The sequence below is a fragment of the Balaenoptera borealis genome, assembly GCF_965194805.1.
Source record: "Balaenoptera borealis genome assembly, chromosome: 1".
Lineage (NCBI taxonomy): Eukaryota > Metazoa > Chordata > Mammalia > Artiodactyla > Balaenopteridae > Balaenoptera > Balaenoptera borealis.
In genome coordinates this window covers 118,967,250-118,994,879 of record NC_138860.1, presented here as the reverse complement: position 1 = coordinate 118,994,879, position 27,630 = coordinate 118,967,250, and the positions used below count along the sequence as shown (strand labels likewise).

Below are 27,630 nucleotides of genomic sequence, written 5' to 3'. Positions count from 1 at the left end.
GCTATGGGTTTAAATCTTAGTTTAGCTATTGATCAGCTATGTAACTCTGAACAGGTTACTTACTGTGCTTCAGTTTCCTCATTTCAAAAACTGGAATAACAAAATGTGTCTTTTAAAATTGTTAGAGAATTAAATGAAATTCCACAATATAAAATATCACATAGCATTATGGCTGGCACATAGCGAATGATCCATAATTGTTAATTTCCCTCCAATAACAGAAATCTGCTACCTGCCAAAATAGTCCATTTCCTCTTTGGACAGCACTGGTGATGGGTTACTAGTGGAACCAGTCCAACATTATTAAGCAAATAAAACTTAGAAGTTTGATATGTGTTATTTTAAGAAAAGATGTTCTGTTCTTCATTGTTATTTTAAGTTTGGCTATAAATTTTAGTTTATATATATTTTTAAGCAATTTGTCACTCAGAAATGGCAGAATTTCATTTCTTTAAATTAAATTTTAAAAAATTTGAATGACAGAGAAATACAGATTACATTCATATTTGATGAGAAGCCTTGAATAATTGAATTGATATAAATACTCCATTGAAATTTCCCTTTTGGTTAAAAAAAAGGAAAAAAATATTCACCTTCTAGTGATTCAGGATTAAATGGTATGGCAATGATCTTTTAAGACTAAATGGATCATCTCCCTATTTTTATTAATAATTAGTGACAAATATTAAGAGTATCAGAAATGCATTGCTGTTTTACTACCAGGCTAGAAAATATATTTAATTATTTAAGCTCACAAAACAATTTTTAAGAAAATTTATTTTTATTTAAGTTGTAAGATAGGTTATAGAAAATTATATTTGCTCATTTAACCTATTAAATAACTATTGTTATTAAACAGTATCACTTTCTTTGTGACAACCCAGCACACTCTGTAGATAAAGTCACTTGCCTTTCATTAATTTAATTTACTACTTTATATGTTATGTAGGTTCATTTGTTAGAGAATATTGTAGCTGACTTGTCCCATAGAAAAAAAAAAAAAATTACCCCTAACATATCTGATTCAAATACAACATGAAGCCTCCTACTTCCTCAATAATGTAAATTTAAACAAGCTAAACTTCTGAGGAAAGAAATTATGTTTCCCAATGAATTACCTCATGGTTTACTCCAATCTTTCAAATACAAAGAAAAATATCTTCCACCTATTATAATATTTTATGGTTTGATAATTTGTAGTTTTTTAATCATGAAAAACGTTACGGTCAAATTTAGTTTGAGGGCTTCCCTGGTGGCGCAGTGGTTGAGAATCTGCCTGCCAATGCAGGGGACACGGGTTCGAGCCCTTGGTCTGGGAAGATCCCACATGCCGCGGAGCAACTAGGCCCGTGAGCCACAACTACTGAGCCTGCGCGTCTGGAGCCTGTGCTCCACAACAAGAGAGGCCGCGATAGTGAGAGGCCCGCGCACCGCGATGAAGAGTGGCCCCCACTTGCCACAGCTAGAGAAAGCCCTCGCACAGAAACGAAGACCCAACACAGCAATCAATCAATCAATCAATGAATAAATAAATAAACAAGCTTTAAAAAAAAAAAAAAAATTTAGTTTGAAATGATCAGAACTAAATGTAAAGACCAAATATTAGATACAAGAATGTTCCTGAGATCACAAATGTAATTTATATTGGATAAAACTATCAGTATCTGTGTTTTCCCTCATTTCTCTTTTGTAGAGTAGGTTTTATTTGTCACATCACCAATGAATTTAAATTTGTAGTGGGTAAGTATTTTATATTCTGAATTTTATAAGCATAGATCATGCTAACATGATTCCTAAAAATGCTCACAAGATGATTTAAGAGTTGAAAATAAGAGCATAAAATAAGCTTACTGTTTCACCAATCTTCCCAATGTTTCCTTGATCTCCTACTTCTCCCTGTTAATAAAGAATATAAGGTTGCAAAAATGATTATTTTTCAAACAAGATTCCTCTCAACATTGCTCCTGTTTTCATTTTAATGTAATTATCTATAACCTAGAAAATCACAAAGAAACTTTCAGTTATTCAAAACTCTTGTTACAGTATTTGTACAGAACGTAGTCCTTCCTGTATTTTCATTCAAATAATATTAACTTGTTTTCTTAAATTACATTCTTCTATTTATGATGTTTAATCACTTTTAAAACACTTTTACAAATAAAATTTAAAAAATAAAATATCTACTGAGGTATACTCTATAAATGGCAGAGTGGTAGGCTGCCACTGCAGAAGATACTAAGAAGAATGAAAATAAAGCCCATGCGCGCAGGAACACTCTCTTTGCTTCAGTAGAGAAGGTATCTCACAATGCTGAGCAGAACAAGCAGAACAGAACACACGCTACAGGTAAGTAGTAAAGGAGTTCCTAGGCACAGGCACCCTGTGTGCGTGTGCAGCTAGAGCTGGCTTCACTGGAGAAGTAATGCATGTTCATAATCTTAACCGCAGTTCTGCCGTCCCTAAAGCTCTGAAAACCCAAAGTTTTTCACAACACGTTTAGTGGCAAACTTGACCTAACCTGTGTTTATTTGATAGTGGTGCTTTTACCTGATCTGAGTGAGGCTACTTATAGTCTTGATATAGTTTGATTAATCTGAACATCCTTACATTTCACCATAGAAATATCAATTTGTCTAATTATGGTTGTGCTGTCCCATAGCCTGCTGGCAGTGTTAAGTAAAATACAGTATATATATATATATATATATTACCTTTTAAAAATCCAAACATTAATGGTTTCAAATAATAAATTATGAAACTGTATTTGAGTTGGGCCCTGAAGAACAGGTGATTTTTACACTGGTGATGAGAAAGTGCCATTTTTAGTGGTGAGGAATGGCATGAACAAAGGCTGAACAAAAGCACAGATTAATGAAAGTAGAAGATTAAGTTCAGGGTACCACATATAGTTAATCTGACAGGAATGTACATTTTATTTATACCAGAGATAGGAAATTAAGCCATCAACTGCTGTCTAAAAATTAATAATTATATTGCAGTGTGGGGTAGTTAAACTCACTGAACAATACTGTAGCCACTCATGATATGTAGCTACTGAGCATTTGAAATTAACTTGTCTGAACTGAAATGTGATGTAAGTATAATATACACACTGTATTTCAAAGACTTTGTATAAAAAAATCTCATTAATAATTTTAATATTGATTACATGTTGAAATGATAATATGCTTATATCTTGGGTTACATAAAATATATTACTGAAATTAATCTCTCCTATTTCTTTTCACTTTTTTTTTTTTTTTTTACTGTGGCTCACATCTGTGATTCGTATTACATACTCTATTGGATGGTGCTGATTTTAAGCACTGAAACCTAATATTCATATAGGTAATCAGTTTGAAATAAACTTTCAAAGACTCTAAAAATTTTCTTTTCTATTTCTGTACGCATTTAGATAAATAGTAAAGAATAAAACATTGTAATAGTAGGCTGGAAATCCTAGTTTTTGACTGATAGTTCATTAGATAGCTTTTGTAGAAAATAATGTGGCAGGATTTTATGTATATATATACAAATATATACATAATATGTATGTGTATATATACATATATATAATTAATTTTCTTTTATTTTCTCCTTACCCAACGCCCCTCTCAAATTCCAACTATGGAGATGGACCCTTTGTGATATGTAGTCTTAAGGGAGGTCTGTGTTAACAGGCAGAAAGCAAAAGTTGCTTGCAGATTACCTACATTCACGCTTTAGTTTTCAAAGAGCCTGAATGTAGGAGGTGAGTTGTCTTTGAGGGCAAAAAGAGACAGAGAGGAATAATCCCCCAGGCCTAGGGAGAGAATAGAGATCCTAGAGTTCGGTGAAAGGCGGTGACCATTAACCAACCCCTAAGTGCTCCCCGAGTGTCAGGTTCCCCTAAGGGAGTGCCAGGTCCTAGTGAATAGCTATGTAATATACCAAGGAAGAAATTTCAGAGACAAGTATGAGGACTGAACATTAAAGAACTTCCTTCACTTCCTAGGTAACACAGATGCCACCTAGATGCTGGTGTAATTCTAGGGAGAAGGCAGAATGTCAATAATCACTGAGATTGGTCTCTTGCCAGTTTGACTGGATGGTAGTTCACAGGTGGATTTTTTAGAGCTATTTGGCAGTACAGGGATTAAATACAGTAAAGGAGAATGAAGCCTTCTATTTATAAATATCGTGCTTCTATTTTCTGGGAGTTTTTCTATGTAACTTGAGAGTCAGGTACACATACTCTCCCAAGATAATTTCAGCAACAGACATGCTGACACAATAAAAAATATTTTAGCTCATATTTCTTTATTAATTGACCTCAAAAAGTGTTGTTTGGTTTTTTCCTTAGTTTCTGTATCACAAAAATGAAGAGTTTAATGTAAATAATGAACTCTAGCTTTAGGAAATTCAGCAATAAATCTATGATGCAATTCAATTTTTCATTGAATTTTAAATTTGTACAAATCACCAATTCTTATAAGTTTCCTTCAGACCTTAATGCTGTACATATAAAACCACTGCCTTACTTTATATTTGTTGGTGTTACAAAAAAGTCATACAGTACTTGAAAACAAAGCAAGAAAGTAGGTAACACATTTTTTTCAATGTCATAAAAGTATGAAGAACACCCAATGATTATGCAGGGTATGTGCTTACTTAGACTTACTGTATATTATTGATTAGAGGACCCAGACTTAGTGAAAATACACACACACGCACACACACATATAAATTTTTTAAGTGAAGTTATAGTAACTTGTAGATTTCTGTCCAGTGGAATAGACAGCCCTCAAAGTTATGGTTTATTGTCCTGTATCTAACTACACATCTGAACATTCCTTTACTAAAATGCATATCCAATTACATAGACATAGTTATAGTCATAGATATTTATAGACATATATACAGATACAGATATAGATGTAAAGACATATAACATTTCAAATGCTATCAATATTTGAACAAGTTTTAACATATGACTGGTTCCTTCAATTAATGAGTTGAATAAAAATCTTTGACATGTGTTTATTTTATATTGTTATGAAAGTCATAACTTTATCTTTTTGAAAATTATACTTTGTAACTGGTAATAAAGTCAGTTGCTTCACCTTCAAGCCTTCTGGTCCTGATTCACCTGCATACCCCTTTGGACCTGGTTTTCCCTAGAAGAGAACAGGAAAAAAAAAAAGATATGTTTAATCATTCTTATTTTTGAAAGTTTCCTAATTCATGAAATTCAGACTATCCTATGAGATGAAACACTTCAAAATTATTAGATAAATGCATTTCATCAAACTCATTAGCCATTCCTTCTACCATGTTTGACTGTCTACTTGCCATGCACAGCTCTAGGATAAGATAATTTAAAAAAATAAGTAAAATACATAGTATGTTAGGTAGTGGTAAATTTGAAGAACATCAAATTAAGCAGGAAGGGAGATATAAACTGTTGTGGTAGTTTTGTTAAAATTTTTGGTAAGACTGCCAAAAAAGACCTCACTGAGAGGGTGGCAATTGAGTAAAGACTTTTAAAAAGGCACAAGTTACATGGATATTTGAAGGAAGAGCATTCCAAGCAGAGGCGAAGAGCATGTGTAAAGGCCCTGAGGCAAGAATGTGCCTGTGTGTTGGAGAAACGATGAAGAGTCAATGCAGCTGGAGAGAGTAAGAGAGGAGATGAGTAAGAAGATGAGGGATGAGAAGGGAATGGGGGATATGAAGCCAGGTCATGAAAGGCCTGGCAGGTTACAGTAAGGGCTTTGGCTTTAACTCTTAGCAGGCTTTGAGAAGAGAAGCACCAGGATCTATGTTTTAACAGGATCACTCTGATGTAAGAGCAGAAGCAGGGAGTCCAGAGAGGAGTCTACTGCAATAATCCAAGTGAGAGACGACAGTGGCATTATCAGGGTGGGAACAGAGGAGGCTGTGAGAAGTGGTACGATTCTGTATATAGTTTGAAAGCAGAGCTTCCAGGAATTGCTGATGGGTCATGCGTGGAATGTGAAAGAAAGAGAAGAGTCACGAATGAACTCAAGAATGAGTTCATTCAGCTTTAATCTGACTAAGGGGCCAAATGAAATGAGGTAGACTGTGGGAGAACAGGTTTGAAGGGTAAATTGAAAGTTTAGCTTTGGACATTTCAGTTTGATAATCTTGTTAGACATCTAAGTGGAGAGATCTTGTGGTAGTTAATACAAGAGCAGAGCTTAGGGGTAGAAGGTTCTGATCTGAACATATAATTTTGGAAATCACCAGCATTTTGATGGCATTTAAAGCCATAAGAATGGACCAGCTCATCTAGGCAGTGAGTGTAGATAGCAAACCAAGCCCTGGGGAACTCTAAAATTTAGAATTTGAAGAAATGAGGAAAATATGCAAATCTGCTGCCAGAGAACTAGGAGGAAGGTAATACAAGTGAAGAAAGTTTTTCCAGGAGGAGAGTGATCTTGTCAAATCTGAGGGATATAAATATTGAAGGATATAAATATTGAGTAATATGAAGACTGAGAAATGATCACTGAATTCAGCAGCATGGAGGTCATTAATGACCTTCATAAGATCAACTGTTTCAGAGAGGCGGGGACAAGAATGGTTTCAGCAGATGGGGTGAGGAGAATAATTGGAAAAAGCATGTAAATCCAATACTTTTGAGAAGTCTTCCCGAAAAGGGAAGGAGAGAAAAGCAAAACCTGGAAGGAAAACTGGAGTCAATACAAATTTTGTTTTTGTTTTTAAGCCAGAAGAAATAATAGTATGTTTATATGCTGATAGGATTGATCCATTAAAGAGAACAAAATTAAGATGCAGGAGAGAGTGGGGAAAATTGCTGGATCAATGTTCTTCAGTAGGCAAGACGATGTAGTATGTAGTGAACAAGTGGAAGTTTTGACCTCACCTAGAAAAATGGCCTGTTCATCCACAATAACAAGAGAGAAGGCACAGTAAATGGCATAGATACAGGGAGGTGGGATAGAAGTGATGGTAGAAACTTGTGAAAGTTCTCTTCTGATTACTTCAATCTTCTCAGGGAACTAAGATGCGAGGTAAAGGGCTAATAGAAGTAAATGGAGTTCAGGAGAAAGTAAAAAATAATGATTTAAAAATGTGAAAGTAAATGGGTATGGAAATAGAATTCAGAATGTTATCAAAGGGATAATTACAATGTTTTAAGCATGATGAGTAGGGATATGTGGTGATGAGAGAGACAAGGAGTAATGGAATGGCATTAGAATCAATGAATTGAAATTTCTATTGGGACTGTTGGATTGGGTTACAAGAAAGAAAGCACCAGAAAGAAAGGGGATGATGGTTGGGGAATGAGAAGTTTAAAATGGAAAATGAAGAGGTTGCTCTTACTGGTAATGACAAGGTCAAGGGTTTCACCATAGCAGTAAGTAGCTGAAGAGAGTAGAGGATAAGATCCCTGAAGGAGAGAAAGTCCAATATCCTGGAGTAATCTACAGTAGGTGGTTTCTAATATCAAAAAACTGATGTCTGATTACGCAAGATTTGATTAAGGAGATCACTATACCTCAACCAATGTGTTCTAGGAGTAGAAAAAGTGTGTGGGGGGATTGCTAAAAAGAATACTAACTTATAATATCTACTAGGCATTATATATTTGGATTTTATTACTCCTATTCATTAACAAGTACTCGCATATTCTTCTTTCTTAAAATAAAATAAAGCAAAACAAAACAACCCTCTGGCTCCCATTCTGTTTTGACTACATACAAAAACTTTAGCAACTTAAAATTATATTTAGGACTTCCGCCCAAAAAGTTGTTCTAATTTTGGTCTCTGCCTTGCTTGAAATTGTCTAGTGGTTCCCTAACAAGCACAAAATAGAGCAAAGGATAAAAAATTATCCTATTATTGTTAAATATCAATTGCTCTCTAATCAATTTGCAGATATAAAAGAAGAAATGTAGTTAAGAGTCTAAATCATTACAGGACTTTGATATTTACAAAATAATCAATAATACATTTTATTCACACTGTCTGGAAAAAGCCTTAGCAGGAATATTTCTTTCATCTTTAATAATGTAATACTCAGGCACTGCAGTATATTAAGAAATAGTTATACATCACTATCTACATTATGGAAAGAATTGCACTGGTATCAGGCATTGGCATATTTATAATCTCTTTGAAATCAAGAGATTCAGAGCATCAGTATTGGAGCCATCGCTTTTGGTTCTGTTTAGGTTCTGTCATATTATGGTTATCTTGAGCATGTTATGCTTAAGCATATAATATTAAAGCCTTATTTTTTTAAATCTAAAAATGCAGTCAATATCTTGCAGGGTTGGTTTCAGATTAAGGATGATTCCTGAGACAAACTTAGAGCAACACTAGGCCTAAATTAATATTCAACCAATAGTAGCAACAATTAATAACAAATATTATGACTGAGTAGGCAAGAGGTGAACATGGTTTTCCTGTTTTCTAGGGAAGTAAATTTTAAATAAGACCAATTATACTGGAGCACAAGTAACAATGGTCTTTCTGTTATATAACTCACCTCACAAAAAATGAAAACAAAACAAAAACAAAAACAACTCTTCTTTTTCTTTCAATAAGAGAGTGGCAGTATATGTGCTAGTTAGGTAAAGGTGCAAAAGAAAGAATTACTGTCTCTTTAAATGTAAACATACTGTAAGAACCTGTACAATATGATGTCCTCAAGTAAAGAATGAGATGTATTTCATGTGAGTCTAATAATGCTTCTTAAAATGTGTTGCACACACCTTAATTACTTCATGATATTGCAAACTTTTGTCATGCATCCCCAAATTCTTAAAAAATTCATTTTCAGAACTTGAAAATAAGAAATTCATGTATTACCACAGAATATTATCTGAAAAAAAAAGTTGGACAGAAAATACGTCTTATTTGCTTTCCATAATTTTACTGACAAACTCAGAAAACAGAAATTTCCAAAATATTACTAAAATGGTTAATGTACTTAGCTTCATATTACTTTTTGAGAAACTTTATAAATAACTTGTACAAATTACTAAGACTGTAAGACTGAAGGAACTGAAGGAATAAGTAAATATGTAATAGGCATAATATCATTTAAAATATCTCTGGAAAATTTTAGTTATAGGTCTATTTTATTTGGGGGGATTGTATGGCTATAGTTTGTTATAATCTTGGCTCTTCGCTATAACTTAAAATTTGGTGCCATTAAAAAACATTTACAAAACAGTTGCTTTAAGAGAAGCACACTTCGAAAATTATTTATATGATACCAACTCTTGGCCCCAGTTCTCCAAAGGATCCAATTAGTCCTTCTTCTCCCTTAAAAAAGAAGATCAGAACATGTCATGGCCTGATATAAGTATTTAAAAATGTAAACCTTATTCCAGTTATTCTGAAATCTGAAGCTCTTTCTGAGATGTAATGAAAATAATACTGTGATTTTCTTGTATTTTAGAACTATATCACCCCATAATGTTTAAATTTTTTGTGTGACAACCTCATATCTACATTAAGGGGGATATGTATTGTACTACTGGGTTATTTTTCAATTGGTAGATGATATAAGTTAAATATAGAAAATTGAGGGTGGCTAAGAGTGAAAGCTATTAGGGCATCACAAAAATCAGGATTAGGAATCACTGAGATTGTGAATTATGGACAGCCTTTACCTTCTTGGGCTCAATATCTCTGACATAGAGAGAAACTCAATTAAGTTCTTAATATATGGAAATCAATACACATTGGTATATTAAAAAATTATTGGTACAGAACATGTTTGCTCTTGGCACATTCTGATACTTAATTCATTTAGCAAATATGTTTTTGAGTCTCAGTTCTGTCTTAAGCCTTAGAGATAAAGGTATATCAGATCCTATCCAAATGGAGCTTAATGTCTAGAGTTTCTTTTTGTCTAATTTACAGATCCAATATTTTCGGGACCAAATCAGTTATAATGTCATAAAATATAAAATTTTGTGCATTCTTCTAAGGATCAAACACTGTATGGGTGGATAGAGAATAGAGAAACTTAAAACAAATAATTTTTATACTTTATTCTCTAAGAGAATTAAAAAGTAATAAATGTGTTTATTCTATTTATTGACATATTTTCTAAACATACTGATTTTTTACCTTTAAATAAATAGTTCATATTTACCACAGCTGAACGACATTTACAGACCTCTTTAGAAATCCTATATTCTATTTTATTTATTTAAAAACATTTTGCTCAGTCCATAATTCAATTAAAATATAATATATGGGTTAGAAATATAAAATAGACACAAATGTTAAATATAAATTCTGGTACATATAAGTGAGATTCTAGACTCAGATTCTTCAGACATTCCATGGACACCACTACATAAATCACTTAATGAATTCAGAACATTAAAATGATTCCGAATTCCATTCCATAACTGCTAATATAAAATGGTAACTTGAAATCCTCAATGGCAAAAATTGTCCATACTAATGCAAAGTTTTCTTTGAGCAAAAACTAAAGTCCCATAAAAAATAAAAAAGGAAAATCTGAATTAAAAAATTGCTTACTGGATATTTATTTTCTTCATACCTGAGTTCCTTTGAGACCAGGAGGTCCAGGAGGCCCTCTATTTCCAATGAGCCCCTGTAAAGCAATATAAGGACACACAATAAAATTTTTAGCTCAATTAATACATTTTCAATAGGCATTACTCTCAGATATACAATACTATTTGGTACCATTCATTTCCCATTAGGAAGTTATCAAAATGGGATGGGAGGATAGATAAGCAGAAAACTGCCTGCCATCCAAAAAGGTGGAAAACATATGATAAACTTATTTTTAAACAATATGTTAATGTTCACATAATCTGCTCCGTATGGACACCTTTTCATAAAAAGTACTCCTAAATTTAAAGCAATAGGCCCGATTGTTAATCTTATACTAGTACAATAAAAAGATAATAGAGTGTCCACAAAGTCTGAAAACAGATGGAGAAGATATATAGTGTTTTAATATCTGCTAAGAGACTAGCAAAGTCTGGAACACATTATTCATATGAAATGTTCAACTTACTTCCTTTCTTGATGCAGGCTAGTGAAAAGAGAGGAAAATTTGCAGAAGAAAGTAACAATCTGAACATGATTAGGAATTTCAAGATTAAAAGAAAACTTTTGTTAATCTAAATGCATGTTGTTAAAAACCAAATACTCTTTTTTTTTTTTTTTAATTTACTTTTTTTTTGGCTGTGCCATGCAGCATGTGGGACCTTAGTTCCCCGACTAGGGATCGAACCTGCACCCCCTACAGTGGAAATGCGGTGTCCTAACCACTAGACCGCCAGGGAAGTCCTCAAATGCTCTTTGAATAACAATTCATCCAAGTAACTAAAACAAAAACCTTCCTATTTCAGAAAACACTGTATATCATCTATTCAACATGGCAACATTTTTCATTTTGTTTTGTTCCCCTAACTATGCAATGTGTCAAAGTTTTAAGTAAATCTCTTTTAAAAACTACCTTTGCATTATTGCTTTTAGTAAGTCTATAACCATTAAATGGTTTTATCTAATTTTTAACTGTAACAAATAACTATGCCAAATAGCAGAGCTACCCATGTGACTGATCTTTAGTTTGGAATGGAGCAGAGTGACAAAACTGCATGAGAATCTTTCCTTCGTGATATATCTTGGTTTATCATTGTTATGTTCTAACACAATCAAAAAATGAAAAACTCTTCATCGGTTTAAAAGTCTGTAATATATTATTATTCTGTACATAAGCACCATTCAAGAAACTGCATCAGTTTAGGCAATAACCTAGCTGCTTTGCGCAGCTTTCTTACTTTTAATAGGAAGAGATGGATTATTGAAATGAGAGTATACTGTTCTATGCAAGTCCAACATATATTCTTTTTTTAGGCAAAAGCATCCTAATTTTCCTTAAGGAAACAGTCTTTCCCCATGTGGTTTGAGGGGAGGTGACTCTACCCCTGACTAAATTTAAGGGTGGACATGTGACAGGGACCTAAGTCAGCATATTCTACATCCCTAGAAACAGTGGTTGGCTCAGTAATGAGCCAGAAACCCAAGTTAGTCCAACTAAAGAAAATTTTGGACTACAGTGGAACAACTGGGAAGACAGAATAGCATTAAGGATGATGTAAACCTAAACAGAAGGAAACTATGAAGGGGAGAGAACCTGAGAATGAAATCAATGAATTAACAAATGGAGTGACTGGGTTCTTATGATGTTTTGGGGGGTCCTGGGTATAGTTGTGTTTGAATTCCTAAACTTCTCATATATTTATACAATCATATTTTAGTTGAGTTTCCATTACTTACAACTGAATGAATCCTAACGGATACAATGACTTCTAAATCTTAATAGCCAAAATGCTCTTGTAGAACTCTAAGTAATAGGTTTTTAAATGTTTAGACTGAAGGTCAGAATCAGAATGCTGTGATATTTAAATTCCACCACAGGATAGCTAATGTTTAGTTATTTAATTCATGTGTTCATTCATTTTTTTCATCTGACATTTTATTAATTTTCTACTATGTGTAAGGTCCAGTAAAAAGCACCACATGAGGCCTGGAGTATACAAATATAAATGAGACACAGTCCCTGTTCTCAATGAATTCATAATTTATTATGGGAGAAGGCAACTTAAAATAAAAATTAGAATATGAGTTATAACAGAAATAGAAGTATAAGCAAAGTGAAAAAGGGGACTTAGATGAAGAAGCAAAATCTTTTCTGGGAGGATCAGAAATTTTGTAATATGTGAAAATAATTTTGTATTGAATTATGATAGGTTAATAAAACATGTAGCTAAAAATAAGCACACACCAAAAACTTATCAACAATTGCAAGGTCTCAAAAGGCATTAATAAAGGTACAATTTTAGGTTGGAGCATATGTTTAAGAAACTGGCTTAGCTCCATACTCAGGGTGTAACCAGAAGAGGGGTGAGTTATCTAAGAGAACTAGATTCTGCTATTCCCTCACTGCAGCTATTTACCCTAGGGAAGTGGCACCCTGACTAAAAACCAAAATTAACCCTTTCAGGGAGGCAAATAAGCCCAGGTTCCTTTTTCCTTTCTCTTCCAAGACTACCTTATAATCTTAAAAGAATAAAAGCCATATTAAGGGGGGAAAAAACTAGTTATATGCTGTTTACATGAAACACATCCAAAACATAAAAACGAGGAAAATGAAATTTCAAAGAATGGGAAGAGATATGCAAGTGATTTACCAGCCTCAAAATAGCTGGAGTAATTATATTAATGTTAGATCTAATAGACTTTAAGGTAAAACAGATTATTAGCATTAAGAGGGTCACTCAATAATGATAAAAGGCTATGGTCACTGGGAAGAGAAAAGACAACTCTTATGCATTTAGTAACACAACTTTTAAATACATACATTAAAAACTGATAAGGATAAATTGATAAATCCACTATTAGAGAGGAAATTTTAACACATCTCTGCCAGAAATTAGTAGGTCAAGCAGATAAAAATCAGTAGGAACAGAAAAAACTTAAATAGCAAAATTAATAAACTTGATCTAATGGCCATATATAGAAAACTGAATCCCCAAATTGGAGTTTACACAGTCTTTACAAGCATACATGAAAGATTTATGAAAACTAAAAGATACCCACAAGAAAGGATATCTATCAACAGTTCTATCAGTTAAAAAAGTGTAGTATTATCTATACAGTGCATTACTATACAGTGAAAATGAACATGCTGTAATAATATGGATCAACCTAGAATGAGCTGAAAAGATAAGATTGAGTGAAAGAAGAAAGTAACTGAAGAATGTATATACAGTAAGTCCCCTATATACGAATGAGTTCCATTCCGAGAGCACGTTCGTGCGTCCAATTTGTTCCTAAGTCCAATGAACTTAGCCTAGATACCCAACTAACACAATCGGCTATATATATCACTGCTGCTTTTATGCTTGCTTCCGGACTTCCTGGGCTTGAAATAAAGATAGTGGACTACTGTACTCTATACAGTACTGTACAGTATACAAAAGCACAACCACTTGTAGAGGACACACGCACGTGACAATGTACACCAGACACATGAACTAACTTACGTGACTGGACATGCGAATGCACATTTTGCATCTCTGAAAGTTTGCAACTTGAAGGGTCGTATGTAGGGGACTTACTGTAGTATGATTTTATTTATATGAATTTCAAAAACAAGAAAAATTACAAATATTATCAGTATATACATAGATGGTAAAAGTATGACAAAAACAAGAGAATGGTTAACTGTTAATGCCAGAAGGGAAGAGACAGATATGATTAGTGAGGGATGCACAAGGGGATTCCAATGATCTATTTCTTACCAATAATAGGGTTTGTTTTATTATTATTTTTAAAACTGTGTACATGTTTCATATTTATCATGTTAAACACACAAAAAATTTTTTTGAGTTTTTAAATATTTTCATCTTTTTTTATTGGGGTATGGTTGCTTTACAATGTTGTGTTAGTTTCTGCTGTACAGTGAAGTGAATCAGCTATATGTATACATATATCCCTTCGTTTTTGGATTTCCTTCCCATTTAGGTCACCACAGAACATTAAGTAAAGTTCCCTGTGCTATACAGCAGGTTCTCAATAGTTATCTATTTTATACGTATTAGTGTGGATATATCAATCCCAAACTCCCAATTCATCCCACCCCTTCTTTCCCCGCTTGGTGTCCGTACGTTTGTTCTCTACATCTGTGTCTTTATTTCTGCCTTGCAAACAGGTTCATCTGTACCGTTTTTCTAGATTCCACAGATATGCGTTAATATATGATATTTGTTTTTCTCTTTCTGACTTACTTCACCCTGTATGATATATACAATGGAAACACATAAAAATTTTTAATGTAAAATGTATAAAATCTGAAATTGAGTTTGAATTCCAGCTCTGAAGCTTACTAGGGACATGACCTTAGTATCCTTATCTGTAGAATCATGTTATCATAAGCATTATAAGGTAATAAATTTTATTTGTTACAACAAATAAAATGGTACCTGGAACATAACAGAGACTCAATAAATATTATTTCCTTCTTCTTATTCACTGTACATTGATTAGTGTTTGCAACAGTTTCTGAACTGGTATTTTGCTTATCTTCCCTATGCATTCAGCAAATTCATAACAATAATTTACTATTATTATTCTTCCTAAAACATCTCTTTCAGCATCTCACTCCTCTCAATATCTTCCACAGAGAAAAAGAATAGAGTTCTTGTATGCAACTGAAGTTAAGTTGTTATCAGCTTAAAATAGAGCATTATAACCATAGGATGTTTTATGTAAGCTCCATGGTAATCACAAAGAAAATACTTATAAAAGATACACAAAAGGAAATCAGGAAGGAATCAAAGCATGTCACTGCAAAAAAAAAAAAAAAATCAATGAAACATAAAGGAAAATAGCAAGAAATGTAAGAGGGACAAAGAAGTTACAAGACAGAAAGCAATAACAATTAACAAAATGACTATAGTAAGTCCTTCCTGATCAGTAATTACTTTAAATGTAAATGGATTAAAGTCTGCAATCAAGATTTAAAGTGGCTGAATAAAAAAAAAAAAGATCCATAGTTGTATCTATGAGAGACTAAATTTAGATTTAAGGACACACATAGGATGAAAGTGAAAGGATGGAAAAGATACTCCATGCAAATGATAACCTAAAGAGGGCAGGGGTGTCATACTTACATCAGATAAAACAGACTAAGTCAAAACTATCTCAAGAAACAAATAAGGACATTGACCAATGATAACTTTCTTCATTAATTTGCCAGAAAATATAACTATTATTCATAAATATGCACACAATATCAGAGTACCCAAATACATTAAGCAAAAACTGACAGAATACAGAGAGAGCAACACAATAAATGCAAGAGATTTCAATACCCTACTTTCAATAATTGATACAACAACCAGATAGAAGATCAATAAGGGAACAGAAGATCTGAACAATGGCATTGACCAAATTGACCTAACAGACATATACAGAACAAAGTAGCAGAATACACATTCTTTTCAAGCACACACAAAACATTCTCCAGCATAGCTCACATATTAGGTCACAAAGCGAGTTTTTAACAAATATAATAAGATTGAAATCATACCAACTATCTTTTCTAACCACAATGGAATCAAACTAGAAATCAATAGTAGAAGGAAAAGTGAAGAGTTCACAACTAGGTGAAAATTAAACAACACACTTCTGAAGAACCAAAGACAAAATCAAAATGGAAATTAGAAAATATCTTGAGACAAATAAAAATGAAAACACAACATACCAAAATTTATGGGATGCAGCAAAAGCAATACTAACAGGGAATTTTATGGTGGTAAACATCTACATTATAAAAGGAGAAAGATCTCAAATAAATTACCTAACCTTACACCTCAAGGAACTAGAAAAAGGAGAACAAATTAAGTCTGAAGTTAACAGAAGAAATAAAATAATGAATATTAGAACAGAAATAAATGAATTAAGAGTAGAAAAAAACAGAAAAAAATCAACAAAACTAGAAGTTGATTCTTTGAAAAGATCAATAAAATTGACGTCTTTAGCTAGACTAAGGAAAAATAAGATAAGGTTCAAATAAAACCAGACTGAAACAAGGCAAATTAGAACTAATGACACAGAAATAAAAAGGATCACAAGAGACTTATATCAGCAACAAACTGGATAACCTAGAAGAAATAGATAAAATTCCTAGAAACATACAACCTACCAAAACTGAATCATGAAGAAACAGAAAATATGAACAGATCTATAACTAACAAGGAGATTGAATCAGTAATCAAAAACTCCTAGTAAATAAAAGTCTAGGACCAGATGACTTCACTAGAGAAGTCTACCAAACATTACAAAAAGAATTAACGTAAATCCTTCTGAAACTCTTCCAAAAAACTGAAGAGAAGGGAATACTTCCAAACTCATTTTATGAGGCCAGCATTACCCTGATACCAAAGCCAAATAAAGACACTACAAGAAAATAAAATCACTGGCCAATATCTCTGATGAATATATATGCAAAAGTCCTTGGAAAAACTAGCAATTGGGGGGCAGTCCAAGATGGCATCTCCTCCCATGGACACACCAAATCTACTGTTACATACAAAACAATTACCACTGAAAAAGAACTAGCTAAATAGCTCCGCCAAGACAAAGGATAAAAGAGGTACATTTAAATAGGTAGGAGAGGTAGACATGTGGTTTCACCAAAAAACCCACCTCCATTAAGCAACCCACAATAGGGAGGGCTCTCATGGGTCTGGAGCTACTTCCTGAGATGCAAGGGGTTTGTGTCAAACCTTGATACCTGAACTGAAAAAGTGAGGCCCCCAAAACATCTGGCTTTGGAAACCCAATGGGACTCAATCCAGGGGAACTGGGGGGCTGTGAAATCTGAGATACTCCTTTTGAGTAATTCACGCATAGTCTCACACTTCCTGAGACTCAGTGTAAAGGCAGCAGTTAGAGAAGTGCCTGGACTATATGTGAAGGAGATTCATTTGTTAATCTTAAAGTGACTGCTGGAGGGGCAGGTATGAGTTGGGACTTTGTGGATGGAGGTTCTGGTGAACACCATTTTTGCACTCTCCCTACACCTTGCTAGCACAAGTGGGTGCACAGAGACACAGCCTCCCTAAAGCACAGTATTGTAAGTCAACTATACTTCAATAAAAAAGAGTACGTTAAAAGTATCATACACCAAAATCAAGTGGGATTTATCCCAGGGATGCAAGGATGATTCAAAATCTCTGCATCAAATCAAGGTGATACAACATACTAACAAAATAAAAGATAAAAATCATATGACCATCTCAATAGATGTAAAAAAAAGCATTTGACAAAATTAAACATCCACTTATGATTAAAAAAGAACCCCTCAACAAAGTGGGTATAGAGGGAATGTACCTCCACATAATAAAGTCCATATATGACAAATCCACAGCTTATATCATATTCAACAATGAAAAGCTGAAAGCTCTTTTTCTAAGATCAGAAACAATAAAAAGATACCCACTTTTGCCACTTTTAATCAACATAGAATTGAAAGTCTGAGCCACAGCAATTAGGGAAAGGAAGGAAGGAAGGAAGGAAGGAAGGAAGGAAGGAAGGAAGGAAGGAAGGAAGAAAGAAAGAAAGAAAGAAAGAAAGAAAGAAAGAAAGAAAGAAAGAAAGAAAGAAAGAAAGAAAGAAAAGGCATCCAAATTAGAAAGGAAGAAGTAAAACGGTCACTATTTGCAGATGACTCGACACTATATATATAAAACCATAAAGAGTCCACCAGAAAACTGTTAGAAGTAATAGATGAATTGAGTAGAGTTGCAGGATACAAAATCAATACACTGTTGCATTCTTATACACTAATAACCATCAAAAAGTGAAATTAAGAAAACAATCCCATTTACAATTGCACCCAAAAGAATAAAGCACATGGGAATAAATGTAACCAAGGAGGTGAAAGACCTGTACACTGAAAACTATGAGACATTGATGCAAGAAATTAAAAAGTACACAAATAAATGGAAAGATAGTCCACTATAACAGCGGTCCCTAACCTTTTTGGCACCAGGGACCAGTTTCGTGGAAGACAATTTTTCCATGGATAGTGGGGGGGGTTTGGTTCAGGCAGTAATGCAAGCGATGGGGAGTGATGGGGAGCAGCAGATGAACCTTCGCTTGCTTGCCCACCCCTCACCTCCTGCTGTGGGGCCCAGTTCCTAACAGGACCCACAGGGTACCTGTCCGCGGCCTGGGGGTTGGGGACCCCTGCACTACAAAACATTACTGACAGAAATTAAAGAAGACACAAACAATGGAAAGACATCCCATATTCATGGACTGGAAGACTTAATATTCTTAAAATGTCCATACTGCCCAAACCAATCTACAGATTCAATGCAATCCTTAGCAAGATTCCAATGGAATTTTTTGCAGATAGAGAAAAAAAAATAATTCTACAATTCATATGGAACCAAAAAGGACCCTGACCAAAACAACTTTGAGAAAGAATAACACTTCTCGATTTCAAAACATATTACAAAGCTACAATCATCAAAACAGTTTTGTACTAGCAAAAAGACAGAGATATAGACCAATGGAACACAATAGAGCCCAGAAATAAACTGATGCTTATACCATCAAATGGTCTTTGATAAGGGTGCCAAGACTAAACAATGGAGAAAAGGTAGTTTCTTCAACAAATGGTGTTAGGAAAACTGGATATCCACATGCAGAAGAATGAAATTGAACCTTATCTTACACGATACACATACATCAACTTAAAATACACTTACATCAATAAGCAAATGGATTAAAGACTAGTAATCCCTGAACCATAAAACTCCTAGAAGAAAATATAGGCAGAAACCTCCTTGACATCAGTCTTGGTGATGATTTTTTGGATTTGGCACCAAATGCAAAGGCAACAAAAGCAAAAAGAGACTACTGGGACTACATCAAACTAAGTACTTCTGCACAGTAGAGAAAACAATCAACCAAGTGAAAAGACAACCTAAAGAATGGGAGAAAATATTTGCAAACCAAATACCTGACAGGGTTCAATATCTGAAATATATAAGGAACTCCTACAACCCAATAGCAAAAATCAAATAAAACAATTAAACTAATGGGCAAAGGACTTGAACACATACTTCTGGAAATAAGATGTACAAATGGCCAAGAGGCACATGAAAAATTGTTCAACATGACTAATCATCAGGGAAATGAAAATCAAAGCCATAATGAGAGACCACCTCACACCTGTTAGGATGGCCATTATAAAACAAACAGAAAATAACAAGTACTGGCAAAGATGTAGAGAAATTTGAACACTTGTGCACTGTTGGTGAGAATGTAAAATGGTACAGCCAGTACGAAAACAGTATGGCAGTTCCTCCAAAAATTAAAATAGAACTACCATATGATCCAGCCATCCCACTTCTGGATATTATACAGAAGAATTAAAAACAGGATTTCAAGAGATATCTGCACTACCATGTTCACACAGGCATCCCTTATTTTATTAAGCTTCACCTTATTGCACTTCACAGATACTGCATTTTTTACAAGTTGAAACTTTTTGGCAGCCCTGTATTGTCAGATGATGGTTAGCATTTTTTACTAATAAAGTACTTTTTAATTGAGGTATGTACATTTTTTAGACATAATGCTATTGCATACTTAATAGACTACAGTATAGTATAAACATAACTTCTGTATGCATGGGAAACCAAAAAATTTGTGTGACTGGATTTGTTGTGATATTTGCTTTGTTGCAGTGGTGTGGAACTGAAACTGCAAAATCTCCAAGGTATGCCCATAGGTGGAAACAACCTTACTGTTCATTGATGGATGAGTGAATAAAGAAAATGTGGGTTTTTGGACTACTGGATAATGGACTATTATTATGCAGCCTTTAAAAGAACAAAATTCTATTTTGTTTCACTGTGTAAATTTTGTGCACATCCTTTTGGGTGTATTGATAAACAAATTAATATGCAAGTCATTTTTGGGGGGTCCAAATACTAGCTACAAATTTTCTATGCAGTAAACATGGTTTATATATAAACTGTAAATTTATCCAACTAATTTGTTGAAATAATTCCAATGAATTGGAACTGTTAGGACTAAGGATATCCGAAATTTATAGTTTTGAGTCCAAACTAGATTTTCCCTTACTATATAGGCAGGACCTCATCAATCTTGTCCCCCAGTGTTTACGTGGGTATGTTTCCTAACACTGTACAAATGTTAAATTTCTAATCTTTGGTAATATGATATCACAAAAAATTTGCTTTTATTCTGTTATTGTTCAGCTCAGTCATCTTCATATATGCTTAATCCTTCCTAGTTACTTGTGTTATTTCATTTTCTTCTGGTTTTTTTTTTTTTCCCATTCCTCTTGGTATATCGACATCTTCGTTACTGGTTTCTAAGCACCCATTTATGACTAAGGATGTTAACCATATGTCATGCAATGCAAATGAAATACCATATTTTATTGCCATCAATTTACTATAGTGTTTTGTATTTCGGTTGTGTATTAAAATATAAACATGTTGTGCTTTTAAAAATAAATAAATAAATAAAAAGAACGAAATTTTGACATAGGCTATAATATGGACGAACCCTGAAGTCCTTATGCTAAGTGAAATAAGCCAGTCCCAGAAAGACAAATATTGCATGATTCTACTTATATGAGGTATCTAAAGTAGTCAGACTCATAGAAGCAGAAAGAGTGTTGGTTGCCAGTGGTTGGGGGAGGTAGAAATTGGAGTTGCTGTTAAAGGGGTATAGAGTTTGAGTCATGCAAGATGAAAACATTCTAGAGATCTGCTGTGTAAAAATATGCATATAGTTAACAGTACTGTACTGTACACTTAAAATTTTGTTGAGAATAGATTCTATGTTGTATGCTTTTCACCACAATTAAAAAAAAACTTCCATGGGCTTATTAGCATTCAAGCTCCTCAACTTTATATTTAAGATCAGTCACAATCTACCTACTAACTTTTTTTTTTTTTTAAGTCAGGTAGGTTTATTTCCACACCTCCATCATTGTGTTGGTTTTGCACCTGTTGCATAAAATCTCATTCCTTCGTTCTACTTGGCCAAATCCAACTCATCCAACTCAAATCCCGATTTCTCTATGAAGTCTCTCAGAAAAATGGCCATACAAATTATTCTCTTCTCTGAGCTCCTTATCCATTTATTATGTGCTACCTAGTTTACTTTTCAACTTTTCACATGTGGAAATCTCATGTTTCCAGTGGATTACAAGTTCCTAGTAGACAGAAGAGCATGTTTTAATCTTATTTCCAAGTAATTGCTTAACAAAGTCCATTGCCCGCTGTATAAACTCAATAAATATTTCTCAGCTGACTAAATGCTGCCTGGAAAATAAAATGGTTAAAATAAGAAATCTGTGAACAAAATCTTGATTTTGGAATGTGAATCTTCAGGGCTGGCTTGAGGTGATCTCAGAAAACTATTTAGGAATGCATTTTCCTCTTATTAAGTTAGTTCACCAGATCTATTATAACTAATATAACTAATCTGTTAGTTATACAGATAAACATATAACATATTTTAATAACTCAGTGTAAAAATTATTTCCATATATTCTGTAACATAACCGCACGAATAGGCTTTTTCTAAAAACCTACTAGGGATGTTATACAACAAACAAGAACAGTCTGTGTTACCATCCTTAATTCCATAACCAAAGTAACAACATAAACCATTATGGCAACAAATAAGTTATTCCTCTGTTTACTGGAGAACAGAGAATATTTATTGGGTACTCACTTTCTGCAGTAAGCAGCAACGGATGTGGTTTTGCTAATGTTATGGGATGCTTGAAAACAGACTGCCAAACTGGGTAGCTCTCAAGAAGGCTTGTTGAAGTATGCTTTGTATCTATATACACATATATGTACACACACAATCCCACAATCAACAGAACCATAGTTAACATAAGTTTCCAATGTTAGTTTGAGATTTTTAGTCAACTGGCAGAAAATGAGGAGAAAATAAAAGGCTTCTTTAGAGCTGTGCCAAATTGCTCTGGAAGGGTTTGCAAATAGTGTAACCATGTATTTCAAACAGAGTGCACATGATTTTTTTGATGACCATCTTGTATAACCCAAACAGAACTTTAATAATTTATATTGTCCCCACTTTCTAAAGAAGACATATATACGAAAATAAAGGAATTTTTAAGATGCTTCCATGACATAGTGTATACACAACTAAAGAAACACATCATGCAAATAGGGTCAGTATGTTTGGCTCTACTTTTCCCTTCTGTTTCTAGAAACAATTTTGAGGCAAATAGGAAGGACGAAAAAGAGAGACAAAAACAGACCCTTCCCAACCTATAACACATAAAATAATATTCGTCTTCCTTTAAAATTTTCTGGTTCTTTTGATTAAATCATCTAGGATATTATAATAAAATTCAGTCATGTGTAGAAAAACAATTAGTCTCATATGTTGGTGCTGATGAGGCTACAAGCTCATGTTTATTGAAAAAATTTAGACAAAGCAATCTAAAAAGTAACTACTACCCACTGGAAATTCAACCATTAATATTCATTAAAATGTCTGGAAAAAAAAATGTCTGGCTTTCAGATCTTTTGTCCCACTTTTATATTGTAATTTTAAGACCAAAGGAAGTAATGAGAAGGAAGTATTAAAGATTACGATTATAATACTATTCAAAAGGTCAACTGCCTTTCTTCAGTTCTCTGACATTGTTCTTAACAAAAATTTAATAGAAACAAAATTTACAAACTGAAGGAGATTTACAAAGCTATCTTGTGTTCTTCACCTAGTATGATATGCATAGTTTAAAACATAAAGTTAGGGGGTGGAGTGCAAGATGGGGTAGGGATTAAGAGGTACAAACTATTATGTATAAAATAAAAAAGTGCTACATTAAAAGGATCATACACCATGATCAAGGGGGATTTGTCCCAGGGATGCAAGGATTTTTCAATATCTGCAAATCAATCAGTGTGATACAACACATCAACAAACTGAAAACCCAAATGATCATCTCAATAGATGCAAAAAAAGCTTTTGACAAAATTCAACACTCATTTATGGTAAGAACTCTCCAGAAAGTGGGCATAGAGGGAACATACCAACAACATAATAAAGGCCATATACGACAAACCTACAGCTAACATCATACTCAATGGTGAAAAACTGAAAGCATTTCCTCTAAGATCAGGAACAAGACAAGGATATCCACTCTCGCCACTTTTATTCAACATAGTTTTGGAAGTCCTAGCCATGGAAATCAGAGAAGAAGAAATAAAGGGAATCCAAATTGGAAAAGAAGTAAAACTGTCACTGTTTGTAGATGACATGATATTACACATAGAAAATCCTAAAGATGCTACCAGAAAACTACTAGAGCTCATCAATGAATTTGGTAAAGTTGCAGGACACAAAATTAATACACAGCAATCTGTTGCATTTCCATACAGTAACAATGAAAGATCAGAAGGAGAAATGAAAGAAACAATCCCATTTACCATCGCATGAAAAAGAATAAAATACCTGGGAATACACCTACCTAAGCAGGCAAAAGACCTGTACTCTAAGAACTATAAGACACTGATAAAAGAAATTGAAGATGACACAAACATTTGGAAAGATATACCCTGTTCTTGGATTGGAAGAATCGACATTGTCAAAATGACTAAACTACCCAAGGCAATATACAGATTCAGTGCAATCTCTATCAAATTACACATGGCAGTTTTCACAGAACTAGAACAAATATCTTAAATTTTACAGGGAGACACAAAAGACACTGAATAGCCAAAGCAATCTTGAGAAAGAAAAACGGAGGAGGTGGAATCACACTCCTTGACTTCGGACTATACTACAAAGATAAAATCACCAAAACAGTGTGGTACTGGCACAAAAACCGAAATATAGATCAATGGAACAGGATAGGAAGCCCAGAAATCCCATGCACCTATGGTAAATTCATCTATGACAAAGGAAGGAAGACTACACATGGGGAAAAGACAGTCTCTTCAATAAGTGGTGCTGGAAAAAATGGACAGATACATGTAAAAAAAAATGAAATTAGAACATTCTCTAACACTATACGCAAAAATAAACTCAAAATGGATTAAAGACCTAAATGTAAGATCGGATACTATAAAACTCTTAGAGGAAAACATGGGCAGAATACTCTTTGACATAAATCACAGCAGTATCTTTTTGATCCATATCCTAGAGTAATGGAAATAAAAACAAAAATAAACAAATGCGACATAATTAAACTCAAAAGCTTTTGCACAGCAAAGGAAACCATAAACAAAACCGAAGACAACCCACAGAAGGGAGAAAATATTTGCAAATGATGTGACTGACAAGAGATTAATCTCCAAAATTTACAAACAGCTCATGAAGCACAATATCAAAAAAGCAAACAACTGAATCAAAAAATGGGCAAAAAATCTAAATAAACATTTCTCCAAAGAAGACATACAGATGGCCAAGACGTGCATGAAAAGATGCTCAACATCACTAATCATTAGAGAAATGCAAATCAAAACTACAATGAGATATCACCTCATACCAGTCAGAATGACCATCATCAAAAAGTCTACAAACAATAAATGCTGGAGAGGGTGTGGAGAAAAGGGAACCCTCCTACACTGCTCATGGGAGTGTACATTGGTACAGCCACTGTGGAGAACAGTATGGAGGTTCCTTAAGAACTTAAAAATAAAGTTGCCATATGATCCAGCAATCCCACCCTTGGGCATATATCCATGGTTTGAAAGGATACACGCACCCCAGTGTTCACTGCAGCACTGTTCACAATAGCCAAGACATGGAAGCATCCTAAATGTCCATCAAAAGATGAACGGATAAAGAAGATGTCGTACATAAATACAATGGAATATTACTCAGCCATTAAAAAAGAATGAAATAACACCATTTGCAGCAACATGGAAGGACCTGGAGATTATCATACTAAGTGAAGTAAGTCAGACAGAGAAAGAAAAATATCATATGATATCGCTTATATGTGGAATATTTTAAAAAAGGATACAAATGCACTTATTTACAAAACAGAAACAGACTCACAGACTTAGAGAATGAACTTATGGTTACCAGGGGGGAAAAGTCGGGGGGAGGGATAGATTGGGAGTTTGGGATTGACATGTACATACTGCTATATTTAAAATAGATAACCAACAAGGACCTACTGTATAGCACAGGGAATGCTGATCAATACTCTGTAACAACCTAAATGGGAAAAGAATTTGAAAAACAATAGATACATGTATATGTATAACTGAATCACTTTGCTGTACACCTGAAACTAACACAACATTGTTAATCATCTATACTCCAATATAAAATAAAAATTTTTTTTAATTTTTAGAAAATTGTGAATCACCATGTTGTACACCTGTAACTTATATAATATTGTATATCAGCTGTACTTCAATAAAATTTTTTTAAAGTTAGGAAACCCTACAGAAGAAAAAAAAATTAAGTTCAATTATCACTTTCTCTTGAAGTAATTCCCAATTTCCTAAGGCAGAATCTGTTGCTCAATTATCTAGGCTCTCATAGCCCTTCACCAACTCTTTTATATAGTACGTCTTACAATACTTTGTGATTTTTTTTTTCCAACCTCTCTCTGAACTGTAATCTCATCAAGGGGAGGGACCATAGTTCAGAAATCTTTATCATCTCACATTTAGTACTTGGCTTAAAACACACAAGAAACTCAATAAATGTTAAATGAATGAATTACTGAATGAATGGAAAAATGAATGTGTTTATATATGCATCAAGTTCAGGTTCCTAAGTATAGAGCAGGTAAGGGGCTAAATTACATATGAGAAATTCTCAACTCAATTCTCTATATTACCTCTCTCTCTCAATGTCCGTTCATGCTACTGTTTCTACTTTGGGATTTGGTTTACTACTAGATATTGATTATTTCTGTCTCGACGTCAATCAGATACCGCAAGCTAAATATACCCAGAATCAAATTTCTTGTCTTCCCCATCTTCCAAACCTGCTCCTCCTTCTAAGTTCCTTAGTTAAGTCAATGACATCAGTAACCCAAGTCATAGTCCCAGTTTTATCTTTGACTTCTCTTTCTCCCATCACCTTCATTTAATCAGTTACCAAGTTGTATTGTTTTTATTTCTGAATTAGTTTTTAAATAGTCATTCAATCAATCATCCACTTAGCCAATATCTATTATGTTCCTATTATGTGCTATGGATATTATCATGGTTATTGTGATATGTATAAAACCAATTAGTGTCTTTCTCAAAAAGCTTATAGTCTAATAGAGAGATAAGCAAATCAGCAGTTATATGAAGATAAGTGCTTGATAGATTTTTTTTTAGGAATACAGAGAAGAGACATCTCAATTAGATTTGAGAGGAACAGGAAAAGCTTCCTGGACAATGTGGCATGTGATGTGTAGGTGTTAGCTAGATAAGTAGGGCACAGATCCAGATAAAAAAACAGCATGTAGGAAGCTGTGAGATTTGAACAAGTATGGCATGGTTTGGTACTCTAAATAGTCTACCTGGAGTAACGCTTTTGGAAGAGCAATGGGAGATGTGACTAGGTGACAACAGAGTTAGAGAGAGAGAGTAGGTCATAAAGAACCTTGTGTAAAAAGTAAAGAATTATAATCCTTAACCTGGAAGCTATGGAGATACTGAAGAATTTAAGTACAAGAATGACATGATGAAATCTATACTTTACAAACATTATTACATCAGTAGTTTGGATGTAGATTTGAAGAAATGCCAGAATGGTGGCAAGAAGAACAATTAGAGGGCTATTACACTAATCCTGGTGAAGAATAAATAGGGCCTAAACTAAAACATTGGCAGTGAAAATGGTTTCAAGGGCAAAGATAGGAAATTTTGAGTCAAAGGAGAGATCAGGATAAAGGTGATAATTGATGGCATGAGGTCATTCAGGAGTCAGGAGAGGGTCTGATACAAAACATATGTGAAACTTGAATACTGGGGAGGGGGAGGAATACCTTTTCTGTGGAGACAGAAAGGGAGGGGGAAATACGGCTGAATATGTACA

At 33.9% G+C, this 27,630-nt stretch overlaps 1 protein-coding gene across 1 annotated transcript in view; it reads right to left on the bottom strand.

Moving 5' to 3' along the window:
* COL24A1 (collagen type XXIV alpha 1 chain) overlaps positions 1–27,630 on the bottom strand; it is a 412,921-nt gene that overhangs the window by 210,048 nt on the left and 175,243 nt on the right. The window contains exons 24-27 of the mRNA XM_082408071.1: positions 10,556–10,609; positions 9,256–9,300; positions 5,103–5,156; positions 1,852–1,896 (exon numbers count right to left, since the gene is read on the bottom strand). Coding sequence (XP_082264197.1) covers positions 1,852–1,896; positions 5,103–5,156; positions 9,256–9,300; positions 10,556–10,609 — 198 coding nt within the window. The remainder of the gene's footprint in view (positions 1–1,851; positions 1,897–5,102; positions 5,157–9,255; positions 9,301–10,555; positions 10,610–27,630) is intronic.